At 39.3% G+C, this 20,634-nt stretch overlaps 1 protein-coding gene across 1 annotated transcript; it reads right to left on the bottom strand.

The window, feature by feature from the left end:
- Positions 1-1,055: 1,055 nt before the first annotated feature.
- LOC140311417 (low-density lipoprotein receptor-related protein 8-like) lies at positions 1,056-19,934 on the bottom strand. Its single transcript, XM_072388788.1, has 12 exons — positions 19,802-19,934; positions 18,587-18,721; positions 16,545-16,922; positions 9,774-9,893; positions 9,395-9,520; positions 8,379-8,550; positions 6,505-6,720; positions 3,227-3,345; positions 2,829-2,968; positions 2,497-2,638; positions 2,146-2,313; positions 1,056-1,405 (listed from the first exon to the last, which is right to left on the bottom strand). Exons 1-12 carry the CDS (start codon positions 19,860-19,862, stop codon positions 1,056-1,058), a joined length of 2,127 nt encoding a protein of 708 aa, XP_072244889.1. The 5' UTR covers positions 19,863-19,934.
- Positions 19,935-20,634: the final 700 nt, after the last annotated feature.

Raw genomic sequence — 20,634 nt, 5'->3', positions numbered from 1 at the left:
ACACAGACTGACGATAATGTCACACATCTCATTTTTCACGCCAATTTTGCTGTAAAAACTTAATCTCATTCATTTTGTGTGTTTCACTGAAGAAATGTGATGGTTTCTTTTCAGCCTTTAACCCTTTGCATACATATCCCGGAGAGAAACCGGAACACGAGACAACAACCTCTCATTTTAATGGAAAAGGCTTGGATATCACCTCTTGCTTACGATTGGACAGAGCCCAAAACCTATTACCAGGCTGATGGCATTTACTGTTTCTGAAACACACCACTCTCACCAGTCCCCTAAAACTATGAACATGGAAAGCTTTCCTTGAGCTGCAGTCCTCACCACTCTCTATACAATGACATAACACTGAAACTGGCCTCAGATTTCTCACCTCCAATTTGGAAGTTAAGGACTGTTTTTCTCATTTTTGGCAAATAACACATTAGGCCAATTCCATTTAAAAAACAACAAGACTTAGACTTATCAAATGCGGACTACTACAAATACTAAAAAACTCTATTAGACTCACATTATAGTTTCCAAGAACTGAAACTGTATATTAAAGAATGTCCATCTTCTATAAGATAATCCAGGCCAGCTTTGATGTATCCAAGTATTGCTGTTCTATCTAGTCCTGGTCTTGAATGGTTTGGATGAGGAAAAAAAAAATCTATTTTTTGCTTCCTCTTTTCCGTGCTGAATCAGAGGCCTGCATGAGTTTTGGTATGTAGAGGACAGTGACAAAAAGGAAGTGCTGCAGGAAACTGATAAAAGTAAGACAATTCAAAAACAGGAAACCGTTGCAACAAACGTGAATTGTGTCATAGCAAATGTTGCGTCTATCTTTTCTTTGAAAAATAAAATGTCACTGTGTTTTGTTGAATGTCGCATTTACTCTTTCGTTGTTGTGTTGGGTGCTCTCAAACATGTTGCTACATGAAACCAGCAAGAAAAACTCAAACGGCACAAAACTAAAGCGTAAAAAAAAAAGATTCAAAGCTATTAACTATCACATGTATTGAGAAGCCTGTCAGTGGAGAGTGAAAGACGTTATGGAGACGTCATGACGTCAGTCTATATGTGTGTGTTGTATTGTTTCCTGACAGCTGCATCCACCTCGCCACACCATAAAAACTGTCTCTAATATAGCCAAGAGGAGCAAATGAAGCGTACACAGGCAAGAATAAATACCCCCTCCACCCTGAAGGAAAATAAAGGTGCCTGTGTTTATGTGTGTAAACATCACTTGCCTTGACTAGAAATGTGTTTGGACCCACAGGTGGCGTCTGAATAATGAGCGGGTCTCGGGACTCTTTCAGGGAGATGCTCTGCACGGTGAGAGACCTGGATGGCAAGAACTCTTCTCTCCACCACCACACAGCCATTCCCACCAACAGCACACTGAGGAACACTGGGAAACACACACAAGACGTGAATCATTTTCTGGAGCCTTTTCAGACCTGGCAGAGAGTAAATTAGGAGGCTGATGTAATCTTTCTACATGATGTCAGCCACCTCCTCTGAGTGTGCAAATGGGAGGCTGGTATGACTAATTGCATTACTGTTATTTATGCTGTAGATTTGAGAGAAACCCATTGACAAGTTGAATTATACTAGAATATTTCTGCTGTCAGAGCCCTTTTTCTTTTCAAACTTGAAGACTAAACTAAAAGTAAGCGTAAAGACAAACAAGCTGGTCCAATTTTAAAGAAGCTTGAAATTTAAAATGATGTCCTGTCTGCAGACAGGCTTGTACAAACATTTGATGACACATTTCATTCAGAAACTGTTCAAGCTGACAGCTATGACAAGACAGCCTCTCTTCTCTGCCAGAAACTCTTTGTGCAAACAGTTGTCCACTTATCTGTGTGCACAATGGCACATTGAGACTGTGTGTTTACGTTATGGCTGGTGGTGAAAGAACATGTCATGATCAGTGTACAATAACATCAAAGAGATATTCTCCATCTTACAGTGCAGATTTTTTAACTAGCACGACACTCACTTTGGGGGAAAAGGCAAAAAAAACTGAAGGGATCTCAGGTCAATGTCCATCTATGATAGTCAAAACTTTTATTGTCTGTCACTTTTATTTTAGAATGTTAACTTGGCTGTCAGGCTTATGTTGAAATGTTTAGAGAGATGTCTTACAGATCAAAGAGAGGATTCCAGCAAATGTGGGATCGGACAAAGTGCCTGCAGGAAGTGTGCAGGAGATGGCAGGGGGAGAACTGCAGCTAAACTGCAGCCTCTCAGACAGCAGCTCAACAGCGCAGGTGTGTTGACACGTCACCCCGGGATGTCCACATGCAGACGGCCCTTGGAAACAGCAGATTGCAGAATCGGTTGAGAGGAAAAGTGACACTTGAGGCGCCAGTAGCCTGTTTATTAATTGCGCATTATTTAACAAACTAAACAAACATAAAGCTGCACTTCATCAATCAGCAGAGTTAAGAAAAAGTATGAGGCATAGTTTAGATATAATTTCATGATTGCTCATACCGTTTGGTTGAAGCACAGGCTGGACTAGGGCCACATCACCAGGTGAGGTGACGTCAGACAGCAGAACCTGGAGATTTGTGCCATTGTGCTTGTTTGCTCGGCAGATGGAGCGTGTGACTTCATCACTCCAGTATAAAAATCCCTGAAGCAAGGTAAACAAACAGTGGGGTTATTGGCACAGTATGCTAAGGCTTCGGAGAATCCTTAGCATACTGAAAACAGGTGGAATGTCCCATCCATCCAATTCTTGTTCCAGTTTATTCACATGTAAACACTTAAAATCAGTTAAATCTTAAGTATGACCTTTATCACTTTTGCAGGAATGTTAATACCTCAAATACAGCGAGTCCAAACAACCGATCTAGATAGCCGTTAGATTCTACCACCGTTTTACGGTGACGGCCTTCGAGATTTACTCTGGAGATGCTCCTCGTTCCCATGTCAAACCAGTACAGCAACTTGCGAGGCATATCTAAGGGGAAAAAGAGCATCAAACTCATGAATGTGAACCAAAAACAACAGCACTAAGTGACAGGAGAATTCTCAGATGCACTAAACTGAACCTGAAGGGACATCAGCCCAACATTTGGGTTGTTCCTGTTTTAAGGGAAACTTGCATAAAAAAATGCAGATACAATAGATTGCAAAGCAAATTATGCAAATAATTTAGCAAAACGATTTAGAGGTTAGAAACATCTATTAATACTGAAACTCATCTATACTCATCTACCTAGAGAGAGGGCAACAGGCTGGCGTATTGAGGAGGTGACGAGAGCCTGTCTGTCATGGCCGTCTAAGCCGGCCCTCTCAATCTTTGGGAAGCTGCCACACTGAGTCCAGAAGAGGAGCCTGAGAAAATAAAAGGATCTGACATTTAATGTTCTTTGCCTTCTTGTTTGTTGGATTTTATTGGTACATCATTATAAACTTGACTGTATTTTACATTTTCGCGTTAACTAGAATTTCTCTTTTATTATAAGACAAGATAAGAATGAAGAAAATCATGTGTGTCACTGTTCTTAAAGCCCGGACGCTGCAGATATCAGTGCAAGTTTCAAACATGAGTCTCGCTGACTAGGTATATGCTGCGCTGTGGGTGGGTGGAGGGCTGCTACTTTTCTGCAGCTCTTTAAGCCACAACACTGACTGGTTAGACTTCAACCACCTCTCTCTCTCTCTCTCTTGAGTGCAGCTGCTGTTTCAGCTCACTGGAAAAAAACACAAATCTTGTATTTAATCACCCCTATGCTCTGGTGTTTTAGCTCCAAAACACGTGGAAAAATCAACAGCATGACTTTTACAATGACTTTAAATGGTCTTGTCGTCATGCTTAAGATTGAATGTCCGAGCTCTGTTGAGCCAGGTATTCCTTTAACTCTCAGCAGTCATGATTTCATGAGATTCTTTATCAATAAAATTGTTTCTATCATAGACAAGATTACTGGAATCCTTCCCACTATTATCACTGATGTATCATCAAGTAGAGCAGCTTTAGAAGTATCTCTAGAACCTGATTTGTATTTCGATGGCTTCTGCCCACTTGATCTCTCTGAGCTAACAACAGCAATAGTCTCTTCTAAACCATCAACTTGTATTTTAGACCCAATCCCAACCAGACTGTTCAAGGAGGTTTTCCCCTTAATTGACACTTCCACATTGGATTTGATCAATCTGTCTTTGTTGACAGGATATGTACCTCCAGACTTTTAAGGTTGCTGTAATTAAACCTTTATTTAAAAAACCTACTTCAGAAGTGTTGGCTAATTATCGACCGATATCCAATCTCCCTTTTTTGTCTAAAATTCTTGAAAAAAATAGTTGCTGTTCAACTTTGTGATCATTTCCATAAAAATAATCTGTTTAATCTCCTCTTAGCCTTTGATAGCGGACTTGTGTCTGTGCTTGTCCTGTTGGATCTCAGTGCTGCATTTGATACGATCGATCACAGCATTCTGTTACAGAGACTTGAACATGTTATTGGGATTAAAGGAACTGCATTAGGCTGGTTTAAGTCATATTTAGCTGATAGATTCCAGTTTGTTCTTGTAAATGAAGAATCTTCCTCACACATCGGAGTAAGTCATGAGTTCCTCAGGGTTCTGTGCTTGGACCAATTCTTTTTACTTTATACATGCTTCCACTAGGTAACGTTATTAGACAGCATGGCATAAATTTCCATTGTTATGCTGATGATACTCATCTACCTATCTATGAAACCAATAGGTTGGTCAGACTGCAAGCATGTCTTAAAGACATAAAGACCTGGATGACTCAGAACTGTTTGCTTCTAAATTCCGACAAAACTGAAGTTGTTCTCTTTGGACCTGAGCGCTTCAGGGAGAAATTGTCTAGTTATTCAGTTACTCTAGATGGTATTTCCTTGGCTTCTAGTTCTACAGTGAGGAACCTTGGAGTTATTTTTGACGAGAATTTATCATTTGATGCACATATAAAACTGGTTTCTAGGACTGCCTTTTTTCACCTTCGTAATATTGTTAAAATCAGGAACATCCTGTCTCAGGGTGATGCAGAGAAACTAGTCCATGGATTTGTTACTTAAAGACTGGACTTCTGTAATTCTTTATTATTGGGCTGTCCCACATTGTTAGAGTTTTTAATAGTTATCTCATGATTTACATTCTGTAAGTTTCCACTCCGTCCCTGTTGTGACATCTAGTATTTTTCCACTTCTGTTTGTTGTGACATTTGACCTCATATGAACGTATAGAAAACAGAAAATTTTGCACATCCTTATTAGACAATAGGAACCTTTGCACATCCTAATCCACTTCTTGTAACCCCTTCTCCTTCCTCTGCTCAATAAAAACAAAGCTGCTGCAGGTGGAAAGTCGGAGTGGCTTGGGCTCACATCTGTGTACCACAGCTGAGACAGCTCTCCCCCTTTGCAAAGGTTGAAATTCACTTGATCTCTTGTGTGGTTCTTTTACATGAGGTAGGAGTATAATGAAAACCCTATCACACATATTCTCTGAAAAGCCTCCAGCTGATCCAAAATGCTGCAGCCAGAGTTCTGATGAGAACTAACAGAACTAACTAATGTTTCTCCAGTTTTAGCTTCTCTTCATTGGCTTCCTGTTAAATTCAGAATAGAATTTAAGATTCTTCTCCTCACATATAAAGCTCTTAATGACCGAGCTCCGTCATATCTTAAAGATCTCATTGTAAGATATTTTCCTAACAGAGCACTTCGCTCCCAAACTGCAGGTTTACTTGTTGTTCCCAGAGTTTCTAAAAGTAAAATGGGAGGCAGAGCCTTCAGTTATCAGGCCCCTTTCTTGTGGAATAAGCTGCCAGTAAATGTCCAGGAAGCAGACACCCTTTCCACTTTTAAGATTAGGCTTAAAACTTTCCTTTTTGATAAAGCTTATAGTTAGGGATGGCTCAGGTAATCCTGAAACATCCCATAGTTAAGCTGCTATAGGCTTAGACTGCTGGAGGACCTCATCTGTCACACCTTTCCTCACTTTGCTCTCTTTTTCCCCCTGTTTAATTTCTCAAATGATATTATGTACATGTGTCATTATTGTGGTTATTAACTTGTGTTTCCCTGTTCCAACAGGTATCCTTTGAATGGTGCTATGGTGTTTTTTTCCCCCTCTTTTCTGTCTTCTCAAACCCCAGCTGGTCGAGGCGGATGGCCACCCTTCCTGAGTCTGGTTCTGCCAGAGGTTTCTTCCTGTTAAAAGGGAGTCGTTCCTTTCCACAGTCGCCACAGGCATCATCAGGATGGGAGATTGGACTGAAGACAAGTTTCGGTGCAATCTGTTGGTTTCCTTAACCAGGATGTTATTTTTCTACATGAATGAATTGGATTATTTTTTTAATTAATTGGATTTCTTTGGATTATGATGACAATGAATTGAATTCCAATTGGCTTGAATTGGACTACATTATTTAAGTGCCTTGAGATGACAATTGTTGTAATTTGGCGGTATATAAATAAAACTGAATTGAATTGAATTTAATGTAATGCCTTGGTCCACCTACCCTTGGAGAGGATCCACAGCCACAGCGGAGGGTTTGTCGAGCCCTGTGATGAGCTGACGCTGGGATGAACCGTCCAGCAGTGCCACGTTAACCGAACCCGTCTCTTGGCTGGTCCAGTACAGAAGGTGGTGGATCCAGTCCACGGCAAGTCGCGACACTGAGCCTTGAACTTTTAGCACCAGCACAACTTCATGTGGCTTTTCATCCAATGAAATCCTAAAAAACATCCAAGAGTGAAAACATAGAATCAAACACAACCCATAAAACAAATATGGGGAATATGACCATGTAATGTCAGTTCATAGTTTTAGTTTTTCTTATGCTGCATTAACAAATAAAAGTAAAACTTCTTTTTATATCAGGGTAAATTATTTATTTTCTTTTATTCTTATTCTTTTATGTTTTGTGCAATGTTAAATAATAAAATGTTAATAAAAAAATTATATATATATTTTATATCAGTTAACTCCATGTAAACTAACTTTTTTTTTGTTGTGACAAAAAAATGACTGATACATACACGCCAAGGTTAAAACCTTAGGTTAACCTTTGATTTAATCCGCAGAATCAAATAAAGATGGTTTGTTGTAAATAAAACCACCAACATCAAACCTTCACATCTCTCTAAAGTGATGAAGACATTCATAACAGGGCGCGAGCCCAGAGGAGCTTCTTTTTCTCCACTATAAAAGGGTTCTTCAAAAAGATTGCAGGATCGTACAATTGACTGATAGTAATGCTGTATAACTAAAGAGAAAGGGTTCAATATTTATCCTCTGACAATGCAGTTACAAACCAAAGAAGTGGGTGAATAGTTCAGCTCTTTTCTCATAAAGTATGAGCCCTCTTTTTAAATATTCTTGCTTAGTTGTTACGAAGCAAAGATTCTGTCGTGCTTGGCGCATAAAACATTTTATCTGACGATGCCGTGGGCAGCAGTGCTTTTTTGGTTGCTGTAGTCGATCAAAGAGAATTTACAGCAAAGTTAAAACAGGACAGTGGTTGCATGCTGTCAGACTGCTCACAAAGCCATTAAGTGACAGTTGTGGATGTGTGAAACAAAATTCAAATAAAAGAAACAAAGCTGAAGATGACATTGTGAAGCAGATGCGAATGTTTAGCGAAGCTTAAGAAATTAAAATGTGGAACGGTAGACTTTTTAATCTTTTTGTCTAAATGTTTAATAATTAAAACACAAAAACGATGGTTTAACTTTAAGACCTTAAGCTTTGGGGAAATAACTATGACTGAAATATCAGATACAAAATATGCAGCCATTATCAACTTTGCAGAGCTCTGATACTGTAAATTTAAAGCAAACAGATAAGGAGACACAGCGAGTATCTGCATATGTGCATATTTACTCTGCATGGTCATGCAATACTGAGATAGTAACAGTTATGCATCAAGGACAGGTTTGATGTTACTGTCAACTGATCATAAGTGCCTTCAGTAAAGAAGGAGTTTTAATTTCTGTCAATAAAATCTGATGGCACTTAATGTCAAAGGACAGTATCATCTTACAAAGCAAAGCTATTTTAATCAAGTCACTGAGATACTGTGAAAAGGAGCTCTTTGGGTATACTCTCACTCATTGAGGATTATGTATAATTTTGTAGAAAGACACTGTCATTGTCAGATACCATGATGAAAATAGAATAAATCCTCAAGAGGGAACATTTACTCCATTTAGCAAAGCCAGGATACCACTGGAGGCACAGAGAAAACATCAGGGAAAGAATGTCTGGATTATCTTTACTTATCCTCCCATTAAACAGAAGCTGACCTTGAAAAATTATGGAAATTATGGAAAACTTTATTGCTGCATTTACATTCACATGTTGTACTTTTAACAAGGACCGCAACTGTGTTACCTGTATATGGAGCCGCGTCCTTGTTGGGCCCAGTACAGTGTGCGATTAGAAGTCACCACTGCCACAGGACCTGATCCTGGTACATTTGGGGCCAATGGCTTGTACTCTGAGTGTATAAGATTTGCCAACTGAATTCCTGTTGAAGTGGTGAAAACCAGCTGAGCCTCATCTCCTGGAATGACACAAAAACACACAAAACTGTGTCTTTCTTATTCCTCTGAACTTGAGATTTATTGGGAGAAGCAGGTTGATACTACCAGAGTCTGAAATGTCTGAAACTAGTGACACAGATGGCTTAACTAAAATAAGAGACTTACTCTTACCCTTAGCAAACATCATGGACCAAAACTGAACAAACCAAAGAAATGCCACACAGAAAGTCCACGTCAGCCCTGAAGTTGGCATTTGTGTAAAATCAGTGATCTGAACCATATGTTCAGTCAGACCAGAGCATGTCTCAGATTTTCCTGATGCACAACCATTTTTTTTCTTTAAAGAAACATTTTAGTACATTATATAAGAGACACGATATGAAAGCAATAGATGGAGGTGTAAAACAATTCATTCAGCAGAAGGTTTTCTGTGAATAATACATTGGGTTATCTTTGGACGCCGTGTTTTATTTTAGTGTTATTTTACAAAATGCATTTTTTCAAGGAAAAAGGAAGACGGAGGTAGGAAAAACATAGTGGAAACTCTGCCGTGGTGACATAGTTAAGATGTTTGGTCATGTTCTGTAGATGGGAGGAACACCATTATTCTAATAGTTATTCCCACATTTGGAGCTCTGCTGATGGTTGTGGTGAGTGTTGCTTAACATGTCTGATTAAAATCATAAGAAGCTCATGTGAATTGAAGCTAATTTCCTTGGACAAATTCTTTAAAGTGGGATTTATTAACTTGCGAAACTAGTGAATGAAAATGGGACATGCAAGAAAACATGCTGAGTTATCGCCTCTGTGATCATGGCTCTGTAGAAACTTTTCACATCAGCAGCTGATGAGTGAGTTACTCACCCTTGGCCTTGCACTCTCCAGTAGTTGGTGTCACATGGTAACCTTGGTGACAGTCACATGTGAAGCTGCTGTTTTTGTGAGCACACAGTTGATCACACACATCGCTCTCCAGGCACAAGTCAATTTCTGCAAGGATGAGCAAAGGATTATCAAAGTCTTATTATAGATGCACAAACATGATGCTCCAGTAGTTTACCTGAATAATTCATACACGCTAATCAGTTACCAATAAGTAAACACTTACACAATGACTGACCAGCAGCCCTGTTCTGTTCTTTTAGTGTGAGCCATTTGAAAAGAACTGTAGAAGCTCCACCATACAAATATAATGTGAGGACAATTCACTGGTGACGACAAACTAAAGGGGTTCATCACTAACCCTCACACTGGGTGTCGTCCACCAGTTTCATGTTGTCGGGGCAGTGGCAGAGGAAACCCATCTTCTGGTCCACACAAAAATGAGAACAGCCTCCATTATTGACCTGACACTCGTTCTGACCTGCAAGAACAAATTTCATCAGCAGCAGTAACAAAAGAGCCTGTTTCTGCTCACTGATCTGAATCAATTATTCAATTAGCTAAAAAAAAAAAGAAAAAAGAAGTATACTCCCCCCCCCAGGAATCTAGAATTACCCAAATATTCTTCTTCTGCTGTTTGACTTTTTCTTACGCTCTCAAACATATCTATCATGAAGCAAGAATGTTAAACACGAGATAAGTTTGTGAAACTTAAAACCAAGTGCTTCGTTTTGAAGTACCCCGACCTTTGACATGCACAAGTAAAATAAGGGAAAAAAAGAAAGAGACAGTCACCATTACAAATACAGTTGGTTGTATTTGTCATTACAAATAAAGACAAAAACACACAACATTACAACAGCAGCAAGTTAATCAGTTTCATGTTTTTCATTTGTTATTGACACACAACTTATAAGCTTATAGTTGTCCTGTCGACCTCACAGATTAGGCCTCCGTTCGCCACCTCAGTTTTGTTTCAGACTAATTTGGAAATAAAAATGTTTTGTTAGTTTTTGCAAGTTTCACCTCAAGGTCTTGAAAGTCTGCAGCCTTTGAATCGGTTCTCTGCTCATTTGTAATACATGGCACTGTAATATATACAATGCGCATTATATTGCACATGTATCGATTTCCCCACATACGCCTCATTCAAATTCTTCAAGAATGTAAGTCAGAGAAAGCAAACTGTGTTATAGGTAAACTAGACCAGTTGCTTGTTGTTCTTTTGTCTTTTTTGAGCATGTTTGTTCATCACATATATCATAAAATCTCAAAAATAAGCCGTCTTATTCTTGTTAAGTCCTATTACATTACCTTACCTTGAATCTTGACATTTTGGTGGCGTCTTTTGTCAGCCTCTGAAGCATGACAACAATTTCAGCTGTATAGCTGTGCATGTGCAGGGCTCAGAGGGAAGTTTGATTTTACGACTGTGGCGTTACATCCCACAACTGCAGAGGGAGGCAAGCAGCAGAAAAAATGCCAAGTTTTCCAGTCAATTTATCATCAAGTGATGTCAACACTCAGGTTCAACAAGTATAATGTTTAACATGTTCATTGTAGTGTGTTTGCATGCTAACAATTACTTATTAGCATCAATCACAACTGAGGCTAAAGAGAACGTCACTGACTTTGCTCACATAATGAATCAAAATGGACAACTTGACATTTTGAGAGATGCAGTCATGGGGAGGTAAAAAAAAAAAAAAACAACACCAAAACCAATAGGAGTGATCCACTGTGAATAATGAATGTCAGCCTAAAACCTCTAAGAATTATCTCATAGACATGGGAAATTCAGTGTGGACTAAAGTGAATGCCAGACCAACGCTGTCGACACTGTGAGGTGTGAGATTCAGTCCATGTTTAACTGGCATAAGGGAGAAAAGAGTGCTGAAGTTACCAATAAGTAAGAAAACAAAACCACAACGTCGTCCATTGAACATCACTCCAATCAAGTCATTGGACATTGCTGATGCTCAACAGATCTCACATATTGTCATGATGTTTGGATCCAGACAGGAGAAGCCACCCTGGTGACTGCATACATTCAAATATATTCTTTATGTCGATACATTATTCATTTTGTGGCGGCAGGAATGGCACCTTCTTGTATATACCAGTGCGATGCAGGTCAGCAGAGACACGTTTGAGTCCAACTATGAAGGCTACGATGGTAATAAAGTTTCCCAATCCTGGTTCAAGCGAGTCCATTCATAGGAACCCGGTGTGTTGTAGCAGGAAACATGTATAACAGATGGGCTGTAAACCTGGGATTGGCAGCCACGATGAGAGCTGTTTAAACTCTCTAAATGCTTATTGACCAATCATAAATGCTTTGTTTATTATTGATAAGAATTCTTATCCTTTATGCTCACATAATCATTTCTACTTCTGTGTAAGGGCTTATGTATGAGATTAACTGCTCACGATTGCTCAATCAAGGAAGTAACAGTTCGATTTGCATTACTGAAATTGATAGTTGAATTCTTACTCACAATGGAATTCTTTAAAGGATATGATTCATCTCATAGTCTGAGCCAGCGTAATGTTAAAAACCATACACCTGCACAGATGTTTTCTGGATTTTAACTGACATGTAGAGAGGATGTCATCTTCAAAATGAAAAGGTATTCTCCGACTAGCCACAATCACATTTTAGATAGTCATGCCAGCAGCTCTTCTGGTTAAAATCACATTCCTATTAACCAGAATGGAATTTGGAAATGGAAACCAGAATTTTTTTTGGATAACCGCAATTAAACCTATTACTGGTAACAATAAGATTGAAGATAATGTCTTGGATATCTTTCTTCTGCAACTGTAAAGACAGCCTGATGCCGTCCATCCACAGCCAGATCCAGACAACACGGAGCCAGCCTTGGACATGCCCTTGTGATAACAACTTGTGGATAGTATCGAGGCTGTCCGTTTTCCTGTTTACTGTCCTTTGCGTCTCACCTCCTTAAGCTGATGCTCTACATCACCCAAGACATTCACAATATGTTTCTATCCTGGTCTGGGACCCCTGACCCCTTCCACCACCACATTCAACAATCAAGGAGTCAGATCAAGCTGCTGTGCTAATGTCCAGTCAAATGATAAACAATTAAACAACAACAGCCAGGGACATCAGTCAAGTTTTCTACTAGTGATTATACAGACCCTGGGACATTTAACCACAGTTACCTGGGGCCTCATGTACAAAGACTTGCGTGGATTTAATAATCTGTGAACAGCTATAAATAGTTTTCCGATTGTCCGCATCCCAAACAGGAATCCAACATGTTTCCTTGTGCTGTTACTGACAAGAGTGTAGCGTAACTTGATAGAATATAAAGGTTTTACCCATAGTGTTGTCACTATCTACATAAACCTTAATTAACCTCACATATATATGGGCACCACCTTCAAAAGAAGGAAAAAGACACAAGAGTAATACGATCTGTGCTTCAACATTAAGGTGTCTGCATTCATTCATTCATTCTCTATACTCGCTGGCTCCTGTTAAGAGACATGCTTATGAAGCGGATTTCAACACTCAACGGCATTAGTAATGCAAGTTTGACTTATCTGAATTTTGTTTCATTTAATGCGCCTTATAATCCGGTTCGCTTTATAGCCCGAAAAATACGGTAATGTTCATCAGTCTCGGAGTGCTACTTTCATAAGTTCTCGTTTGAATAGACCGAAATTACGTAAAGAAGCATCCAACACGACTTGTTAATATATACATATATGAACTATTTAGTAAAAGATAACCAAAAAACATGAACCTTAAAGACAAACAGGAGAAATGTGTTGATTATGGATGATTATATAGGGAACACTTAGTGATTTGGAAAGAGCAATAGAATGGAGAAATGTACCGGAATTACTAAAATTGTCTAAATTTTAGTTACTATTTACAGTTAAAGGCTAACAACTTTGGAGTCATTAATTATTTTAACAGTGAATTCTCTGGACATCACTGTATATTGTCTGAAAGGTATGAAGAGGGCAGACCTTACTTTGGTTGACACTTAGCCCAGTTAGTCAGCTCTGGTCCAAGAGGATTTCTCTCGGTTCCGTCGTCTCAGGGCCTTTCTTGTTGTGGGTGACTTTCTGTGGACTTTCAAGTTGCCTAGGAAGGTCGCTCTTCTCCACCGGGGCTTCTTGTTGCCAAGGAGACGGAAGTGGCTGATATCAAGGCTCCACTGTGTGGAATGAACAAATGTCCACCTGAGATGTTGGGAGTTGGTTTGGTTGCTAACCAACTCTGAGTTGACCTTAAATTCACAAAAATATTAACGAACACTTGACAAGCTTACGCTGGCTTTCTTTGTAAGGAAAACTAACCTATGCTGCAGCGGAGGTTAAAACGTGCGACGAGATAACGATGGACGAAGGAAAAACACAAAAACGTATATCTTTCAACTACTTCATTCTGTTTCTTTCTTTGCTCGGATCTTTCTTCTTCTTCCTAATCTCTCTATCCTTTCATCTTCTGCTGGCTTTTCATCTTCTTCTCTACCACTTTTTTCCTCACAGGTTTCCTGGGTTTGATTGGCGGACGCAGGCTTACGCTCCACTTTCAGCCATTGATATGCCTGAAACTGTAAAGTAGGACGATCTAATTTCTCGTGTTAAGAGTTGGATAAAATAAAGAACACTTCATTTCTCCATTCTTTGTCTTAACAAACATTTGTCTAGAGGATTCTGAAAACACCACAACTTGTTTAGATAGGAAGGTTAAAGATATGACATAAACGTAGGATATAAAGACGCCAAATAACAACATAACATGGGTAACGATTGTGAATCTCAAAATTCAGATGGATACCTTACAAAAAGAAACAGCAGGAAACATCAATTGACAGTTGCATTAATTCATATAAATTAATTTAGATTTAACTATTCAATACTACAGACCACTAGGGGGCAATGTGGCTCAAAATGATTTCTTCATTATTTCACTGAGAATGAAAGAAAATGTATAAAGATATAAAGCCCATTTAATACAGTTTTAAGATTCGACTGGAAGTGAATCTGAGTAAAGTCATTTTCCATAAGACGTCTGTCTCTCGTCTGGCTGGATCAAAGCAGCTGTCCTCTTTGATTTACATTTGTCCAGATAAGGATGGGAGTGATTAGTCTGGTTGTTCTCCTAGGAGAGTTCGTTGTTTGTTCAACTTTGTTAGCACTAAGGCGTTAATAGTTACACAAGTTTATGGCACAGGTCTGTGGAAAAAGAAACTCCCACATACTCTCCACCGGGCAAAGGTTGGTGTCAATTAGATGATCTGGTCCTTACACAAACATTCCCACAAGAGACTGTTGCTGAGCCTCCAAAAGGTTTAAGTTTTGTATTAAATTCCACACTTGAGTTAACTACAAGACTATCAGTTATTTTACTGTGAATCAGTGGCAATACCTTTCAAACCTGTCTGGTTCCTTTTTGAAGTTGGTGGATTGAATTCCTTTGAATATTTCGCTATTACTGTGCTGAAAACCTCACTTTGTCAAATACAACCAATTTTTTACTCCTTCAAATTAAGATGTACTTATTTTGCATGTTAATATGCAAATATCAACAGGAAATTTCAAAATGAGGAATGAGACTAAATGACTCGTCAACTCCAATAACTTCTGACTTTTCTCTTTTCTGCACTCGTATCTGCTTTGGTCGTGTCGCTCTGTGATTACATTCCCTTGTAACACTTGCTTGTGTAGCGTCAAAGACTACACTCCACTCCAGAATTACAGTTCTGTGTTGCAGAGAAAACATCACACCCAACCCGAGGAATTGCACCACAAACTGAGCCCAACATTTATGAGCCCAAAAACAGACACCAAAATGTTGTGAAACATTTGCAAGTAATTTGCTTTGGGGGTGAAATATAAATCATGTTTGATAGATAAAATAAAATAGAAATACACAAGGGAGAAAATGTTCCTCAAACCCAAGATTACACCTTCATGTGGCTTGTTTCGTTAAACTAAAAGTTCAAAATGCCAAGATTTTCAGTGTATGATGTCATAAGAGAAACACAGTGAGGGGCTGCAACCTGAAAAGTTTAAACATGCTCTCAATATATTGTTCGAGAATATTTATTCCATAATTATGATTGCATGACAGCTGCATTTCTAAGGCTTAAACACATGGTGCTCTGATATCTAAAGCAGTATTTCGGATAGGATAAAATATAACTCGACCACAACTCCAGATTTCTGGTTGTCATCTCGAGTTTAACAGCCAGACAATCTGCAGCATACAGTACAGTCTATAATCTGAAGCTGCTGGGAGAAGCCACTGTGCTAATTAGAAAGGTAAACACTGCCCCCTGCTGGATGATCAGCAGAGCAGCAGCAATTTAAATGTGGCAAAACTATGTGAATATCCCAGATGCAAAGAATTGTTTGGTCCAAATGTTGATGGTCAACCAGTATCTAATACAACTCATCTATCAAGCTTTGTAACTTCTTTAGTCAGACTATTGAAAAACCACTCACATGTCATGACCGAGTGTGCGAGAGCAGCCAGCATTCTCTCCCAAAGCTCTCCACATCCCGACATAGCTATAATTTTTCATTCAAAAAACACCAAGAATACCTTCAGGGACTCTCTGTCCAGCAGTGTGCTCTGTTATTGTCATTTGCTGGATTCATCACACCTTGAAAGTGGCTCCTCAGAACAGGTGCAGCTTTGTGCTTTTAAGCATCAGATGTGCAAACTAGCCTGTTTTCACCAGTGCTCATGCCTATAGAGAGGTTAGACGCTGACATATCCTTGCATACTTAAGAATTAACATTCTCCATTAATTATATCAATCCATGTCATCATGTACATTGGTTCAAGTGTTTCCTATGTGTTGTATTATCATGAACGCAGAGTTGGACCTTGTGTTTTCTGCATGTTGAGGCTGCAGCTCATGTGATAAAGCAGGCACATCATTCTATCTGTAACTTTTCCCAGTACGTGTGACTAAGATCAGACAACTTCCCACATTCTTCTTCCCAAACAAAACTCAGATAGTTACTGAAATTAGGGACTTGTTTGTAATGCTTATGTTCTTGTTTTTCTTGCTTGAAAAGAAAAATGCTTTAGAGTTCAGCATTTTGTGTAGGACATGCGGCCGTGTAACACACTCACCACAATTTTCCTCATCGCTGCCGTCAGTGCAGTCCGGCTGGTGGTCACACCTCCAGGTGTGGCGGATGCACTCTCCGTCTCCACACTGAAACTCCGATGCTGCACATGCAGAAGCGGTCTGAGAGATGGGCTGGGCGGAACCGCACAGCTCCCGCGTCTCATCCCGTCCGTCTTTGCAATCTGTCCATCCGTCGCAGAGCTTGTTTCTTGGCAGGCAGGCATCAGACGGCCCACAGGAGAAGAAACCAGCGGTGCAGTTATAGCAGGAGTCCTCGTCCCTCCCGTCACTGCAATCGTGAACGCCGTTGCATAAGAGCTGTGCCGATATGCATCGTCTGCTGTGGCAGGCGAATTCACTGTCCTTACACCACACGTGGCCTGCAAAGAGTCAGAGCTGCAAGTTAGAAATACAGGAGAGGAACAGTGTTTCACAAGGTTTTGCTGTGAATAATATCCAAAGAATTTTAATCTGGGCTCAGTAGAGTATTCAGTTTTTTCCTAGCAGAAGAAAGAAAATATATTTGATGTGATTTCAGTCAAGAGGCTGAAATGAACCCATATTTGATCAAACAACAACCTTTTAGAGCACCTAATATCCACTGAGCTGCTTTAAATATTCTATTATCTATTAGCTGTATTTAATTAGAAAAGGTCACATAATAATGACAATAAGCATTTTTCACAAAAAACCCAAAACTACTATTTAGTCACGAAGCAGGATGGCAACTTTTTACTTGTGAGTGACCCAGAAGACAGCGTGACAGTGAAATCTCAATGCTGTTGGTAAGATGGTTTTATAAATGTGCGCCAAGCACAGGAAAATTCTCTCAAAACAGGTTTTGGATCAGTAACAAAAGGAAGAGGGTAACCTGCTGAGCAGAGGGAGTATTAAAGTCAGTCAGACATGATGGTTACTGAAGGTTCATTCCAGGTTTCTTCTCTCCTGTTTCCACATCAATGAAAGCTTCTGTCATGGTAGAAGCTATTTTATACCACAACATTAAGATGTAATTTGACACTGAAGACTTCCAAGAAAGTCAGATTCTAATGGGAGGAAATTAGCACTTGGTCCATCTTTAGGCAGTTAAACCACTGCCTTTCAGGGCTCTTGGCAACACGGCAGATAGTCATACCTGCTGGCTTTCCTAACATCATTAGTGTTAATGTTTAATGCCTGAAAGCACATTAAGTCCTTTCAGGGGATCTTTCCCGCTGAGCAGTTCACACTGAACACCAAAGATTTTTTGAAATTCAGTATCAAAGGCTCGAATGACCTCAGCAGGATTAGGAAAACAATGATGCCAGGATGACATTTTCCCACACAGTAAGAGAAAATGAGATTTTCTTTGCTGCACAGAATGAGTAATACGACATCTGACATGACTCTTGAAAGGAAGATCAACATTGAAAGGATCAGAATTATGTTGAGATTATTGATATTCATTTAGGATGAAGGAGAAGTTCAAAAGTAAACCAACAGGACTAAACATGTCATCATAATCAGCTACAACTATAAACAGACAATTTGAGCCTTTCAGTTGCCACCACATTAAAATACCATCAATAAAGTGGAAAAAGTTGGGAAAATTCTGGAAACTTATCTTTTATCTGGACTATCCCAGATGTTATAATGTATAAACTGATTGTCATGACTTACTGGTGCTATAATAATAATGCTTTTGAGAGGCATTCTACTGTATTTGTTCAGTTTATTTACCTCCACAATCTGTCAGCAAAGAAAGTGCTCACCAGGTGAGGTACTTTTTACATCCCGTTGTATCGAGAGGAAACTAATTATTTGACTCAAAAATAATATTAATTGATGCTAAAAATGTTTCAATTGCCAGTTGTCATTTTTCAGGAGAGAACAACTTATTTTTTCCTTTTAAAAGCTTGTGGTTGTAAGGTTTATCTGATGCTTTGTTGCCTCTTCATGCCTTACTGAAAGAGTCCTTTGATTTTCCCTCCTTGGAAATTAAAGTGAAACACAAACCAGTGTAAAGATGTGTCTGATTAGGGCTTCCATCACCCTGTCAACTCACTACAGTGGCGTTCATCTGATCCATCCTCACAGTCCGAGCGCCCATCGCACATCTTCACCCGGGAGAGGCACGAGCCATCGCTGCACCTGAACTCCAGCTGCTCGTGACAGGCAGGCAGAGAGTGACCTTCAACTCCTGAAATACACAAAGACGGACAGCTTTACCGTCACTGTGCAAAATGTCAGTTGATAATAGAACCGATGAGTCACCCAGACCAAAGTGGCAATGCCGATAAATTCTAGAGTTTTCTTAATTTTCTTTAACTCCCCTTTTTTAATTATTACAATTATTATAATTATTCAATTATTTAAATTATTGCAATTCTTACAATTATTTTAACCACTTTATGGATTAAATGTTTGGGATAACATAAGTTTGCTTTGTTTTACTTTGTGAATCAAGTACAAGGAAAGGCAATAATATTTCATAACATTTTATAAGATGTCATGTTGTTAGAAAAATTATGGAGTTATACTATGAGAAAAGCTGCAAGAATAAAGGTTCATGTGAAGAGGGGAGGCTTCCTCCTAGCTTTTGGTTCTCATAACACCGTGTAGCTAGTGAAATAGTTTTTGACTCCCTGGACTCGTTTTCCTTTACGTTGGGGTAAACGGGAAACTGGAATTATTCCATACAGACTAAAAGAGGCTTTTACATTACAATAGTTCTGCCACACTGAGGAAAACATAACGAGTAAATTTACCAGCATGCATTTCAAAATGTCATTTAGCAGGCTGTAATGGATCGGTTTTTTCATACATATCACTGTATAGTCTAAAAAACTTTCCTTTTATCATTATTTTTATTATCACTACTGGTTCTTGCATGTGTCAAAATGTCAACCTCTAAAAGCGTTTTTCATCTCTACAGGCTTAGAAATACAAACACAATCCCTTCCAAACAAGACTTCAAATGACACATTTTCGTGTTTATTGACAGGTTCGCACGTGTTTCAGTCAAAATACAAAATAAATGTACTTTGTGCTGAGTTAAAACTTTGACCGCATGTCTTCCTGCAACGTAACGTAGCTGTTAAGTAACACAAAATAAGTGAGCACACGATCAAGTTCATTACGGCGGTTAGCGCTGAAAGCAGACTTCATTCAAAGTGACAGGAGGGCAGCACGCTGACATCTTTCAGTCCTGGACAGAACACGGAATACAAGCGCGAGATTTTTGTTCAACAAACATGCAACTGCAACCCCTGCATCCTACCAGAAAAATAATGCCAGAAGAGCGGCGCGATCAGAAGAAATAAGCTTCCAAGGTGCCCCATGCTCGGCGAGTCCTCCACAGCGACGAGACAAGCGGCGCAGAAATATGACGCAATAGAAGTTGCTGTCAAACGATGGCGAAGCGTGTCACCAATTCACGCTTATTGTCTCAAAACAAAAATGGCACTTCTGCATCCCATTGGCAGTTAATTTTGTAGAACTATCTGCTGTTTGGACCTGAAGTATACCAGGTGACCTGTTTAATACAACGAGCTAATTTCTTCGCTCATTTAGATACAGAGATGTCGGATTTTCTGTTACAAACAAAATCAATCTCTCTCAAACCAGTTTAGTACTATAGTAATATTATCAAAAACTACTGGCTGTTTTCTAGTGTAACGCCAGCACGAATAATGTCCCGTACATTATTCTCTCATTAATTTTAGGGTAGACAACGCTGCTCAATTTGACCTAACGTCTGGTTTTAATGTACTGCGCACTTGAACATGTGTCTGCAGTCGTGTTTGATGATTGGTCCTCAAATTAAGTCAGCGAGAATCTTTTTAGGATCAGGTGAGCAATCAGAGGTAATCCATCTCCACAACATATTTGGAGGATGTTTTTTTTTCTGCCTTAACACCGAATCATGACCTCTCTGTGTTGTACACGGCTGCTTTAGATTGGTCCATTTTCATCAGTTTTTGCATTAAAGCGACCCTCTGAAACGACGCAACAAGCCTAATCCCATAGGCCTCGCAAATTCCTGACAAAGAGTGTAAACAGCTGAAATAATCTATGGGTTTCTTTGGTAAGAATGTGGGCCAAAGCGTGGAT

This window comes from Leuresthes tenuis, unplaced genomic scaffold, assembly GCF_036924035.1.
Source record: "Leuresthes tenuis unplaced genomic scaffold, fLeuTen1.0.hap1 SCAF_7, whole genome shotgun sequence".
Taxonomy (NCBI): Eukaryota; Metazoa; Chordata; class Actinopteri; order Atheriniformes; family Atherinopsidae; genus Leuresthes; species Leuresthes tenuis.
This window is presented reverse-complemented; position numbering and strand designations above follow the sequence as displayed.

Bases quoted from the DNA above. Each gene is read 5' to 3' on its own strand.
- LOC140311417 (XM_072388788.1), bottom strand. From the start codon at position 19,862: ATGGGGCACCTTGGAAGCTTATTTCTTCTGATCGCGCCGCTCTTCTGG. The intron at 3,346-6,504 runs GTAGGTGGACCA...TTATTTTCTCAG, and splicing joins GCTGTGGATCCTCTCCAAGG to GCTCCTCTTCTGGACTCAGT. The intron at 2,314-2,496 runs GTATGAGCAATC...GCTGTTTCCAAG, and splicing joins GCCTGTGCTTCAACCAAACG to GGCCGTCTGCATGTGGACAT.